The sequence below is a fragment of the Gordionus sp. m RMFG-2023 genome, chromosome 3 (genome assembly GCF_954871325.1).
Source record: "Gordionus sp. m RMFG-2023 chromosome 3, tfGorSpeb1-WG-v2, whole genome shotgun sequence".
NCBI lineage: Eukaryota > Metazoa > Nematomorpha > Gordioida > Chordodea > Parachordodidae > Gordionus > Gordionus sp. m RMFG-2023.
The window spans coordinates 11084091-11098137 of record NC_088777.1 but is presented as its reverse complement, the minus strand read 5'-3'; the positions used below and the strand labels follow the sequence as shown (position 1 = coordinate 11098137).

Here is a 14047-nt window from a genome sequence, read left to right as displayed (position 1 = left end):
TTGTTAAAATAATAAACAATTTTATATTTGGTTCCCCAATGTATATATTTTTTCCTTTAACATAGTTAAAATAATATTTTTTTAGATAAGATGACTATTAAATTTTTTTAACGTAACTTATTTTAAAAATTTTTTGAGAAAAATTATAAAGGAAACAATTATTCCTTTGCTTATATGAACGTTTCGCTACTGATGTTTGGAATATTTTATATTTTATATAGGTAAAATATTTTATTTATCATTCATTTGTCTCTTAAATTGATTTAAATTTCAAATTTTTTAACAAATACAACCTGGATCTGAAATTTAAGAGATAACGGTAAGCTAAACCTTTGTATAATTTATTTCATATTAAATATGTTATTTGCAGTATGACAATGAATTTTGGAATAATCATCGTAATCTAGATTCATCTTATATAAATGAATTGCCTTAAAATATTATCAGCATATCTTGGTAAAAAAATTTTTTCAATTTTGCCAATTTTTAACTTGCCTCTATTCGGCCCCCTGAGTTTTAGATCTAGTTACACTATTCTGTTTGTAGTTGTTGAAAAAAAGAAGAAATAAATTTAATATAATACATCAAATGTCAGTTATTTTCTGACAGGGGAATTAGTTTTCCTGGTGGATGGGAGGAAAACGAAATGATCACATGGGTTGTTTTAGAAAAGAACAATAAAAGTTTCTTTGTTTGCGATTTGGAGTGAAGAAGACATGATATTAGATGACGACGGGATTGATTGGGGATGATATGTTTAATATCTATTATAATGTTATATGTGCATGATGACTTGTAGTAATGTTTATTATATTTATTTAATATTATTAAAGGGATTGTTTTGGATTGATAAATTATATATTTTTGAGAGGGAAGGGTTGAGAGTAAAGGGCATTTCTATATTATTATTTTTTTTCAATACTGTAAATACTAATTTGGAAATGGAATAGTTTTTTTAGTCCTTGAATCTATAAATTCGTTTCTTATCAATGCTTTTCCATTATCTAATGCTTAAGTTTTCGGCTGTCCGAAAATATAATGAGTTTTAACTAATGTTGTTTAATGGTCAGATTTAACGGATTTTAAAGTAAGTTTTAACCTAAAGCCTCGAGATTTTGCTAATTGATGTCTGAACCCTTTTGCCATCTATGATTGACTTGAGAAATAATTTTTGGCTAAAATCTTGGGTTAGCTGTTTTTTTTAAAAATCTAGTCTTTTAGCAACATTATTTTATACAGACTTATTTGAAAAATATATTAAATTAATTAATTCCAATTAGGGTACCTTATTTGCATTCTTAGGAATAATAGAAACATTTTATTCGTCTAATATTCGATTTAAAAACTAAATTCCTTAAAATTTTCGAAAATGAAATATCGGAGAATGAAGTGAATATTTTTGTTTAAAAAATTAGTGATTTCACCTTGTAAGATTTATACTAAAAAATACTTATCAAATAATTTTATAGTTTTTCTTTTTAAATTTTTTAAAATTTTTTTTTACAAATTTTATTTATAATAAATTATTAATAATTTATATTTATCTTATTCTAAAAAAAACAAGTAAAATTAACAAGTTTTATTTATTTATAAATAAAAATTTTATTTCTACTTTAAAAAATAAAATAATTATAATTATAATATGTATATCATCGACTGGTATATATACTGGTATATGTAACAAAACATTTAAATTAATACTCAATAAATTATTTTACAAATTTGAATAAATAACACAATATGTAACAAAACATTTAAATTAATACTCAATTAATTATTTTACAAATTTGAATAAACAACACTATTAACATTCCCCTCCTCGACAAAGCATCAAGTTGCTGCTCAGAGGGCGCATAAGTCTGTCTGATGGCGTGAGTACGTTTTTGTAGGTTAGAAAAGTTGCTGTACGTTATCATTATTATAAGGATCAAGTTTGAATATATGGAATAAAATTTTGGAATAAAAGAATTTGGAATAAAATTTTTGGAATGTAGAATAACATAAGAATGATAAATCAAAAAAATTATATAAAATTTCGCGTTTTTTTTTTAAATTTTGCGTTTTATATTTTATTAGTAGCGTTTTAATATTTAATTAGTAGCGTTTTAATATTTAATTTATTTTTATTTATTTTCAATCTCCGAGGTTAAAATATGCAAATATTATGCACATTTCCTTCTCTTAAAAAAAATTTAAATTTCACACAATATTTTCCTAAAATAATGATGTTTAATTTTTACATAACCTTTTGTCTTCAAAAGCTTTATTTCAAAAACATTTTTATCATATTAAGTATTACTTATAAGGGTTATGTAAATCTATCATGTGATTTAAACCTTTTAATTCATGTTTTAATTACATTTTAATATATTTAAAATTAAAGTTTTATCTTCTTGTTTAGGATTTTTAATGGTTTATTTTTAATTATATCTAAAAATTCATCTTTAGGTTTAGTTAATTTACAAAAATTGGTCATCATACAAGAAATCCAAAAAAAAATATCAATATTTCACTAAGAAATTAAGTAAATAATTTTTTAAGGCTTTTATGTGTTCAAATATGTCCATTATTGATTTACATTTAAGTTATTTTAATAAGTAAATTTACAACATGCCTTTATCTCGGCATAAAATTTTAATTTCAAATAACTTTTCTTCTTACGTGGATTAGAATAATAAGTGATCATCATTGGTCTCACAATATAGAATTCATAACCTAACGTCCAACTTCCATATTGGTTCTTTCTAGGTTGTCACATTAGGTTAGGTGCTGGTTATCATATTCCAGTCCAACATCCAGAGCCAGGACACCATGAAGAAAGAAGCTTTTTGCATGAAAGTGCTAAGGTTTGATTCTAGGTCATCTCCGTAGATTAAGCAATCAACACAATAGGTAGTCATCACAATAGCTAGTCATCACAATAGGTAGTCATCACAATAGCTAGTCATCACAATAGGTAGTCATCACAATAGCTAGTCATCACAATAGCTAGTCATCACAATAGGTAGTCATATAAATAGAGTCATCTCAATGGATTAAGCAATCATCACAATAGGTAGTCATCACAATAGGTAGTCATATAAATGGAGTCATCTCAATGGATTAAGCAATCGTCACAATAGGTAGTCATATAAATAGAGTCATCTCAATGGATTAAGGAATCGTCACAATAGGTAGTCATCATAATAGGTAGCCATGTAAATAGAGTCATCTCAATTTATTAAGCAATCGTCACAATAGGTAGTCACCACAATAGGTAGTCATATAAATAGAGTCATCTCAATGGATTAAGAAATCGTCACAATAGGTAGTCACCACAATAGGTAGTCATATAAATAGAGTCATCTCAATGGATTAAGCAATCGTCACAATAGGTAGTCATCACAATTTTGAATTTAATTTAATTTAATTTTTACTTTTTTATTTTAATTTTAGGCAAATTTTATATATTTTCTTCTTTTTTTTTTTACAAAAACGTAACGGGGCGCCATAAAAGAAACAAGTAATATTTAATTTATTTTTGTTTTAAATAAAATTTTATTTCTACTTTAAAAAATAAAATAATAATAATTATAATATGTATATCATTGACTGGTATATATACTGGTATATGTAACAAAACATTTAAATTAATACTCAATAAATTATTTTACAAATTTGAATAAACAACACAATATGTAACAAAACATTTAAATTAATACTCAATTAATTATTTTACAAATTTGAATAAACAACACTATTAACATATTCATAACTTCACGTATCATCAAATAACCAAAATTGCAAATAAAATTTTATCTAAAATGTTTCAAAATTATTAATTTATACTAATCTAGAAATTAATATTAATAAATTATCAATGATATAATATCATTGCAAATTATATAACTCAGTCAAAGATCGATATTAAAAGCTATAAAAGAAGGAAGCATCATTCTTTTGTTTAAATAATTTATTTTTGAAAAAATTTAATATCTAAAAGACTAATTTGTTTTTATGAATAAGGTTTAGAATAGGAAATTATTTATATACATTTATAATATCAAGTTTGGAACCTCAATCTGAACATGAAGTAATCGAAGCTGTATCAAATTTAAGAACCACTATTCCCTTAAAACAAATTTCTAAGAATTCGAAACAGAACCTTCTTGGAAATTATTCAGAACTGGAATTACCCATTGCAAATTTTGCTTAGAATACTTTAAAACAATTTTATAAGTAAATTATTTTAATAAACATATTAAGTCAATCTAGATTATACAAAAAGTGTCTCAGAGAATAAATAAGGATTTTATAAGAAGACATCACATTGCTGGTCATTTACAATTCATCTTTACGTCAATTTAATCATATGTTATAAATTATATATTTAGCATTCACTCATAATGCATTTCAATAATTTGAAAGATTTTGTACCCGATACCTATGTAAAACAAGCATCTGATGCTGATAACTCAATTAATAAAATATATGACCAGTTATTATATCACGTAATTCTTTAATACACAATTTTACCTATATATTTAATAGAAAAAATTGTTAGCTTATCCTATGCCAGATCTTTTAATTGAAAATCTTTTGTATAAATTTTCTTTAATGGATTCAAATAATTTTATATCCTCATGCCCTATTGGGGAAAGAGAAGCTAGAATATACTCTCCTATTGTTTCTAAACGACATTTTAAGTATTACATGATATGTTTTTTTTTAATTTAATTTAATCTCGCAAAAATTAATTTATAATACATATTTTTATTTTTAACTTAATTTTACCAGTCAATTTTATGAACAAGATCAAATTAAATAATATTATACCTCTGATTGTTTTTTAATATTTAATAAGTAATAAATATATAAGGTATATATAAAAATAACATAAAATTAATTAATTTCAAAAATTTCAGGCTTAGGTTAGAAAATAAAACAGTATATAAATCAAATGATAATTTAAATTTCTATGGTATTAAGACAATATGAGATTTTTATTTATTTAACCTTAATTTTATATTTTTAAATTATAAAATGAGAAGCAGACTTAACTTGGCCTAAAATAAATATATAAAAAAAACTGAATTTTCCTGGCTCTTCTTTTTTATGACCAATTTATAAATAAAATCGAAAATAATTTTTAGAATAAAAGGGTGGGATGGGATCTACATAAGGCTATGACACAAATAACAAAAATATATTTAATTAACATTTGTAACTAACAAAAAAAGAGAAATAAATATTTTTAATGTAAAAATAAAATAGTGGTCTCATTTTTTTGAATTTATGAAAGTTTATTAATTTTTTTCAAAGTTAAAAAAAAATGAATATAATTTAATAAAATTTAGCTTAAAATTTATAAAGTTGTGGAATTTTTATTGAGAAAAATTTAAATTATAGTAAGAAATAGGCAATTATATTAATCAAAATTGAATGTATTTGAATTAAATAAATATAAAAATAATCTGGTATAAATTATTATAAATTTGGAAATAAACTTTTGAAGTGTTTTAATGGAAGATTTTGGACTAATTATATAAAGTTATAAAAGTTTATAAATTTTAAGGTTTTTTAAAGTATATTTTAATCAATGCTTCATCTGTTTTTTAAAAAACTATAAAAAATTATCCCAATTTTGAGAGCTTCTTTTTCCTTATATTTTATACTACTAAAAAATTTTCATTTTTTATTTGAATATTTTTGGTAATTTGCTTGAAAAAAAGGGATTTTGGATATTTGAATATATTAATAATATAATATTTATGTTTAAATATAGTAAATAAATTAGTTTTTTTTTGCTGGATAATTTTTTAAATAATTATGATCGAGCTTAATGTTTAAATGAACCAACCACTTTATGGAATTACTGGGCCTAATAAAGATTGTTTAAATGTTCATTATGAGGGCATAATAATTATTTTTATTAACTTTATTTTTTAAAACAAAAATAGAAAAGAAGAACGTTCATTAATTTTAAATTTTAAAAGGAATTAAAATTTATAGCTTAATTAATTATATAAATTTAAATCTGGATTATTCCAACTCAAGAAAATTGCCATTACAACAACTGTTTCATTTAAATTTATATTCGTTTATTTATAATCACACATTGCCCTTTGGATTTGATAGATTATTAATTATAATTTTAATAAATATTCTAATAATCCATATTTTTCACCACCTTTAATTAGCCCTTACTATTTCTCCTCTAATCCTATTTTTACTCCTTACCTCAGATGCTTTTTTTAATTTTAAATTCATATTGTCCCAATAAAAAATCTCCAGTTGAATGTAAGGCCTAACCGAAATCATTCTTGCTACAACTTTCATAATTCCCTGGATGATTACTCACCCATCATATGTTAATACTATATTATTTTACATTAACAAAATATGTACTTAATATAATAAATCAAATTTTGAAGTTTTCTAATCTCAACATTTATGCTCATTGGTTGTTTTAGAGTATATATCGGTTCGGATTCGATACTTGCTTTTATAAAATATCAGATTAGCCGATTTATTTTAAAAATACGATTCGATTAGACAACTCTTCATTCCTCCATATAAACATTGCCCATATTTTGAATGAGACGTATAGTTTTTGGATAATAAATAAATCAATTACACTTTATCATTCATAAAAGTTAGTTTGTTTTTAAATTAAAAAATATAGTTTTTTTATTACATTGGCTCAAAAATAGATGATCAATAAAAAAATATCGGGTGGATTTTAAAGTAAGATGGGTATGGGATCGGATATGAAAAAAAGTTGCGGATTGGCACAGCCGGTTGCGTTACCTCAAAGAATCTAATTGATAACCCTCAAAATAAATTTTTTTTTTAAAAAAAATTAGATATATAGAAATTATTATAAAATATAATAATAACAATTCTGATAAGCTTAGGTCATGGAATGGGTAGATCTGGCGATTTGAATCAAATTCAACCAAAAGCTACTGGTTCAAGTTCCTTGGCAAAGTTAACAAATCTTTTGATAAAAGATGCATTTAGAATTGCAGGTTGATTAAAAATTTTTGGGTCATATTTTTTTAAAAGTATCTATTATGCTATTAAGCTGAATTGCATTAATTAGCTTCGACTGCAGAGATATTTGTGATCATCATTTTAAATTAAAAAATACTGAAATGAATTTTATTTAATTATTAATTGTTAGGGTGTGTCCTGGTTCCACTTATTACTAAACAATCAGCTGTATAGTTTCAACTAAACAGCCTAAAAAGAATAAAAACGAAAAATAATCATACCACTATAATAGGATGTCCTAGTTCAAAAGGGGTTTACTCCTAGGCAGAACAGGAATAAGTATCAAAAATAAGTTTAATCAGGATATGGCCTTATTGTTATATTATAGTTTAATGTAATTTAGTATGTATTCTATAGAAAAAGAAATTCCTAAACACTTTTCCTCCTGGCGTTTCACCGATTACTATCAATAACGAATGTTAGGCCTGGTTCCTTTTTTAAAATCAGCAATGTTTTAAAATATTTATTAGGTGTTTTGTTGTAAAAATTCGTGAACTTTTCCTTTATGATTGAATATACCAAATAATTTTAAAAAACTTAGGCCCCGTTTATAGTAAATCACGATTGCAATGAGTACGCTTCTGACCACAGTTCGCCTCATCGTAACGCTCGTCAAAACGCCACTATAAATTTTTCCAAATATTTACTTGATTTTGTATTTGAACGAGAGTGATGTCGCTTTATTTCCGCGGTTGTTATGACTGATCCCTTATTTATTTTTAAAAGGAATTGAGATTGAATTTAAATTAGACATAAGCTCTCTTGCCCTTTCCCATTTTGAAATAAACCCACATTGGTATAAGACAAACAATTTTTTATCTGTACAAAAAATATAATATAGTATTTTATCTACTAAAAAGGTTTGCAAAACGTAAATTCATGCATAATGTTGCCCGTTGCCACTGGCATGACCCTTACTCTCTGTTTTCTGACGCTCAGAAAGATTAGACCCCTGGCTAAATTTATCATTTTTATGAGGATAGATCAAAAATCTTGCTTTAAATCTATCATAACAGCAGGTTTGAATATTTTATAATATAATAATTCAAACCTATTTTTTTATGTGAATCTAATAGATAATTTAAAATAAATAATAAGTGCCATACAAACCTGCCTATATATTCATATTGTTGTTTATATTATAAATATTTTTATTCAAATTAGTTGACACGGAATTTGTTATAGTTGAAAAGTTTTAATTTTTCAAAAATATTCTTTAAAAAAAGTGAAAATATTCTTTAAAAAAAGTGATATAATATGGATACCATCTCCCTCAGACATATAGGAGACGCAGCAATTTTAAAAAAAATGTTTAAATGAATGGGATGTTGCATTAAATGCACTTCCATCTTGGTAAATATGTTTTATTTTAACCATCAAAATTAATAATTTTATTCCATAAAAAATATAACATCTTATCTTTTTAAAAATTTTAACATTAGTAGATTTAAAAAAAAATAATATGTCATATATGAGTAACTTCTGTTTCAAATATAAATATTATATAACATGTCTAGTAAGTTAGAATAATTAAAAATATATTTAATTTTAATATTTTGCGGGTTTTAGATGAGGTAGCTCGCGCTAGTAGCAGAAATATCATTTTAAAATGGTAGTTTCAAAAATGCAAAGTGCCTCTTAATGGGTTAAAGTTTTATTTCCGGTCCTATAAATTCGCTTCCAAATTAATAATATTTTTTCTCTCATAAAGATAAATTTTTGAGGGGTCAGAATTTGGTAACAATGTTGATATTCAATTATTTATACCATTGCCTTTGTGGTTTTGACCTTTAATATGATATATTATTAAAAACGTTATTTTTCCATTTTTGCGTCCAAGGTTTTATTCCTATAATAGTGCAAGGCCGAACTTACCCTGCTACCCACGTTGCCCCTGATACTATTCAAGGAATATCTGAAAATTTCGGAGATGCACAGAACAATACTACCACTGCTAATAAAAATAGTAAAAAAACTTAGTTTTCTAATATATTTGATATATTTTTATCTATTAAAAAAATATAATTAAGAATTTATTAAAACTATTACAGATTTTAACGACGAAATAAGGCCAAGCGTGAGCGAATTGGAAGAAATTATTGAAGAGCAAGTCAAAATAGACCCCTCTTTGGCGCATATAGCATGCGTGTTATCTACTACCTCTTGTTTCGCGCCTAGAGGGGCGGATGATATACTGGCAATAGGGATGATTTGCAGCAAACATTTGTTGCCACACGTTGTAAATAATGCCTACGGTCTCAACTCATCCAAAATCGTGGCCAAGATTAAGTGTTTTTTTCCTATCAATTAATTTTTTTAACAACATTTTTGCTTCTGGCTGCAATTAGTTGACAATCTGTCTGCGATGCGAAATTATGTAACATCAAAAAAATTATTGGCTCAATCATTAAGAAAATAACTCAAAGATTGCTCTAATTTCATGATAATCCTTTAAAAATAGCTTATTCTTCATTGTGGTTTGAATTATTTGCCATAAAATTAATGCCGAAAATGAAAGTCGGCATTTAATCTTTTATATGTTTTATCTCATTTCAATATTCTTTGCAAGCAGAGAAAATTTAATAAAATTTTAAATTTTTATGATATTCAAATTCCTCACTAGAATACAAAATGATGTGGGCCTTTTTTGTTTGATTTTAGCAAAATCGCGATATGATTATATAGCAAGTCGAATAAATGCAATCTTAGAATTGGTATTATTTTCTTTGATAAGAATAAGGTGGGAATGATAAGCAAAATTTATTATAAAAATTTAAATTAGGGATTAGTTAAATCGGCGCCAATATATAGCATCTTAATTTTAAAACATTATATTCATTTTTTTCTTTATATATTTATATTAATTAACCAGTCAGGTCATCAACAAAGGGGCCCGAATAGATTGTATGGTACAGAGCTGCGATAAGAATTTTATGGTGCCAGTAGGAGGGGCTATAGCTACTGATTTTACGTTAAAACCCACGGAAATAATTTTACACTCTAAGTCCAGCGAAAGTTTCTGTTCTCAGTTGGCGAAAGATTATCCTGGTAATAACAAGATTTTCAATGAGTTTAGGTAATGATCTTAAAATGAAGCTATATGATAATTGCTTGAAACTAAAATGCGTTACATACAATTTTCCGATTGGGTAGCTTCTTAAAGTGAAGTTTTATTTTCCAATGAATAAAGAAAGGAAGGAAAGTATCAAATATTATAAAAAATAAGTATTATTAATTTAAAACTTCTCAGTGGTATTAAATTTAATTACCATAACTTATAGTGTAGTTAAACGGCACGATTTGAGCCGATTTTTAAAAATGCTAACTCGATATTTTAGCCAAGAAAAATATTGCTAAAGTTTCGAGATTTCTCTAATAGATGTCCAAACCTTTGTGCCATCTAAGAGCGCTTGCGTAAATTTTTCTGGATGGCCGATTTTAAATATAAATCGAGCCGTTTAACTACACTGATAAGCAGAGTTGTTAAATACTGTATCTAGATATAAAAATGTAGTATCTGTATCTGTATCTGTATCTAGATAGATTTTTTAGAAAGATATCTGTATCTGTATCTAGATATTTTTTTAGAGGTATCTGTATCTGTTTTAGATAATTTTTAAGATACATTTTATATACCCCTTTTTTTATTGTAAATAAAAATATTTGACTGTAAAATTTATTTTATTTCATCTGTTTACCACTCTTAGATGCCTTACTTAAAGGGATTGAGGATAGGTAAATTAATATAATAAATTAAAAATATTTAATAATTCTAGGTTTATTGTGACCTTATTTGAAGATGATAATATTATAGCAACCATTCTCCACCCTTTTTTAAACTTGATTGGACATGGTTGCAAATGGAAGAAAATCTTAATAAAAAAACAATTGATACAAAGATAAGCTGGTGAATTATCAAAGTCATCAACTGACTACAAGCAAATAACCTGCCAAAAAAACAAATAATTTAATTTCAGATTTTTTTCAGTACCCTACAGCAGATATAATTTCTAATAATGATTTAAATTATGATAATCAACAAATTTTAAATAATTTTTTCAAAAATGAATGTAGAGATTTTAGCATTTTTAAAGAATACCCTGATATAAAATTGATATTTATTAAATATAACACTAACAATTCCTTCAAGCGCCTCTGTGGAAAGACTATTTAGTGTTGCTAAAAATGTCTTTACAGATAAACGAGGATGCCTAAATGATCAAAATTTTAAAAATATTTTATTACTGAAATCTAATAATTATTTATAATTATTTAATCATATATTTTCATATATTATATTAAAATCATTATTTTAGTTATATTCTGATAAATGTTATATCGCGTCAATAAATTTTTTAGCTCATTTCATGAATTTTCACAATATAATATTAATTTAGCTTTATGCAAACCTATAAGAGCATAATAAAAAAAAATGTATCTGTATCTTGATAACTTTTTAGACGCTGTATCTGTATCTAGATAACTTTTGAGACTATGTATCTGTATCTGTATCTAGATCCATTTAAAAAGTATCTTTTAACAACTCTGCTGATAAGTAATAATAACCAATTCTTACCTATAAAAATATTTTAAATTGATAAGTACGTTTATTGTTTTCCGTCTCTGTGAACTGCTCATGGACAAGATAGCACTGTATTCAAAATATATGTCCCATATATAGCCTGAAATTTATATTGATTTTTAAGCACGAACCCGGCTCTAATTATTTTAAATATTGAGCCCGACCAGACTTCGGACCGATTTTGTATTCATAGGCTTTTGTTTGAAAAATAATTTATATTCTGTTTTTTCTTCTCTTCCTTTATGTATGATTTTTTTTTTAAAAATATTAATTAAATCAAGGTAGAGCTTCTCTAACTCCCTCATTGGATATCTTTATTACCCTACTCTCCTTGGGGAGTCATAAATATTCCCAACTTTTCAAGGAACAAACCCAAAATTATTCGTATCTGAAAGCAGAAATGGAAAACTTGGCTAAATATTTCAACGAAAGAATACTGGAAACTCCTAACAATCCTATATCTATAGGTTCTTATAATATTATTTTTTTATGTTTGTGTTTCGTCGGTTAATTAATATATTCCTGAACCTCTACTTTAATTTTTAGCAAAAACAGGTTAGCGGAAAATTATTTAAGATCAAAGTCCCACCTGACCAATTAAGAATATCTCAGATTCTTGCAAAGCTTTAATTTATACGCTTGAGATTTTAACGATACGATACATCATATTGACATTTTTACATATACCTATAAAAACATATGTAGAAGAATTTATAAAAATATCATGGTCTCTTTTATTCTGTAAATGAAATATATTAAATTTAAAATGTTATAAAATTGAATCAAAATGTTAATTTTAATCCCCCCCCCCACACTTTTTTTTAAGAACACTGATCACTACTATAATTATTTTTAAAATTATATGATAATAAGCCATGACTTTGAACAATTTTATTGGACCCGAAAATAACGTTACTCAAATAGGCGCTATGATGTTTCAAAGGAGAATAACGGGAGCCAGGTATTTTTATATTTGAATTTAGGATGATCAATATGCTAGGTAGTTACGCTAGAAATATAAATTAATTAAATTACAGGTGTCTTGAATGATTAGGGATTCTTGTTTTAAAAAAAGTATTTTTTTCATAAAAATTATTTATCATAAAGGATTGTCGTACCCGGTCAAGACAAATCAATAGAAGGATACACTTTTCAAGGGTGGGGATCTCATATAAATGCGTATTCCAATTCATACATGACTGTGGCTTGTACTTTAAGCCTGACCAAACCCGTTATAGATGCATTTGTGAAGAAATTACAAAAAATATTGATCGAATATTCAAAAACATATTTGGGAAATGCAAAAATGTTATCAAAAAAAATATGAAAAATAATAGTTATATGTCCAATAAATTTCCGAATTTTTTAGATATAAGCTAAATAATTTTTAAGTAAATGAACGGAATTGGATAAGAAAATATACTTATTTCCTTCGATTTACCGAGTTAGAATAAAAGGCGAGGTTACAATTTAAAAAAAAATGGATAATATTAAATTGTAACCAGAGATCTATAAAATTCGTAATCGTACTATCGATACAATATCAACCTGGCCTAATATATTTTTTTTCATACTCTATATGCAATACAAAATGAATATTTTTAAATTGAACACATACACCACTATTAAATAATAATAAAATTGTAATTATAATTTAGACAAAATATCTTTAAAATATTTTTTTTTATATATAATATGGAAGTAATGGCGACACTTTTTTTTATCGAAATAATTAAACGACTTCAAAGGTTGTAAATTATAATTTATAAAATTAAACCCAGTTTTCAGTTCAAACGCTCAAAAACGATTCTTTTTTTTTTCTCATCATTTACAACCACATTTCTTAAAATGTTTAACTTGACAAATGTTAAATTAGCATTTCATCTCTTTGATTATGAATATTTATATATAATAGATGTAAAAAATAGTTTCAGACATTCACAATAATTTGGGCCTGGTCGATTTCTTTTGATTAAAACAGTTTGGAGTTATAGATTAAGTGACCAATGATATTTTTAAACAATCACTTTTTAATAATATACCAACAATAATAAAAATTTAGATTTTTTTTGATGAGAATTTTAATAGATTTTTATTTAAAATATTATATTTTTTTAAACCTTGAATATAATATAAAATTTAGATGTCCGAAATTGAAAATATTTTTTGGATGAGATTGCTAATAAATATTTTTAACATAAAACAATATAGAATTTTCTTTTAAACCTTAAAACAACATAAAATATTGAATATCTAAAATCGAAAATATTTATTTTATTAAAATACATCTGATTCCATCAACTGCACCCATTTAAAGCGCATTAAATATTTCTCCTTAAGCCATTTCCCTAACACGTTTCTTCAAAATGGTTTTCAAGGCATGTTTCTAGTAATTTTTTATTTTATTACCTAATAAAAAATAACAATTGG

General features: G+C 25.0%; 1 protein-coding gene across 1 annotated transcript; it reads left to right on the top strand.

The window, feature by feature from the left end:
• The first annotated feature begins 4422 nt into the window (after nucleotides 1–4422).
• Nucleotides 4423–12944, top strand: LOC135926720 (O-phosphoseryl-tRNA(Sec) selenium transferase-like). Its single transcript, XM_065462652.1, has 10 exons — nucleotides 4423–4490; nucleotides 4531–4685; nucleotides 6892–7010; nucleotides 7896–8054; nucleotides 8876–9001; nucleotides 9087–9324; nucleotides 9908–10083; nucleotides 11899–12084; nucleotides 12491–12578; nucleotides 12725–12944. Exons 2-10 carry the CDS (start codon nucleotides 4552–4554, stop codon nucleotides 12942–12944), a joined length of 1446 nt encoding a protein of 481 aa, XP_065318724.1. The 5' UTR covers nucleotides 4423–4490; nucleotides 4531–4551.
• Nucleotides 12945–14047: the final 1103 nt, after the last annotated feature.

What these genes read in the sequence shown, in the direction of transcription:
- LOC135926720 (XM_065462652.1), top strand. Translation starts at nt 4,552, where the DNA reads ATGCCAGATCTTTTAATTGAAAATCTTTTGTATAAATTTTCTTTAATG. An exon ending in GTTTCTAAACGACATTTTAA is followed by an intron (nt 4,686 to 6,891) that starts GTATTACATGAT and finishes AATTCTGATAAG; the next exon opens with CTTAGGTCATGGAATGGGTA. An exon ending in GTTGGCGAAAGATTATCCTG is followed by an intron (nt 10,084 to 11,898) that starts GTAATAACAAGA and finishes AATTAAATCAAG; the next exon opens with GTAGAGCTTCTCTAACTCCC.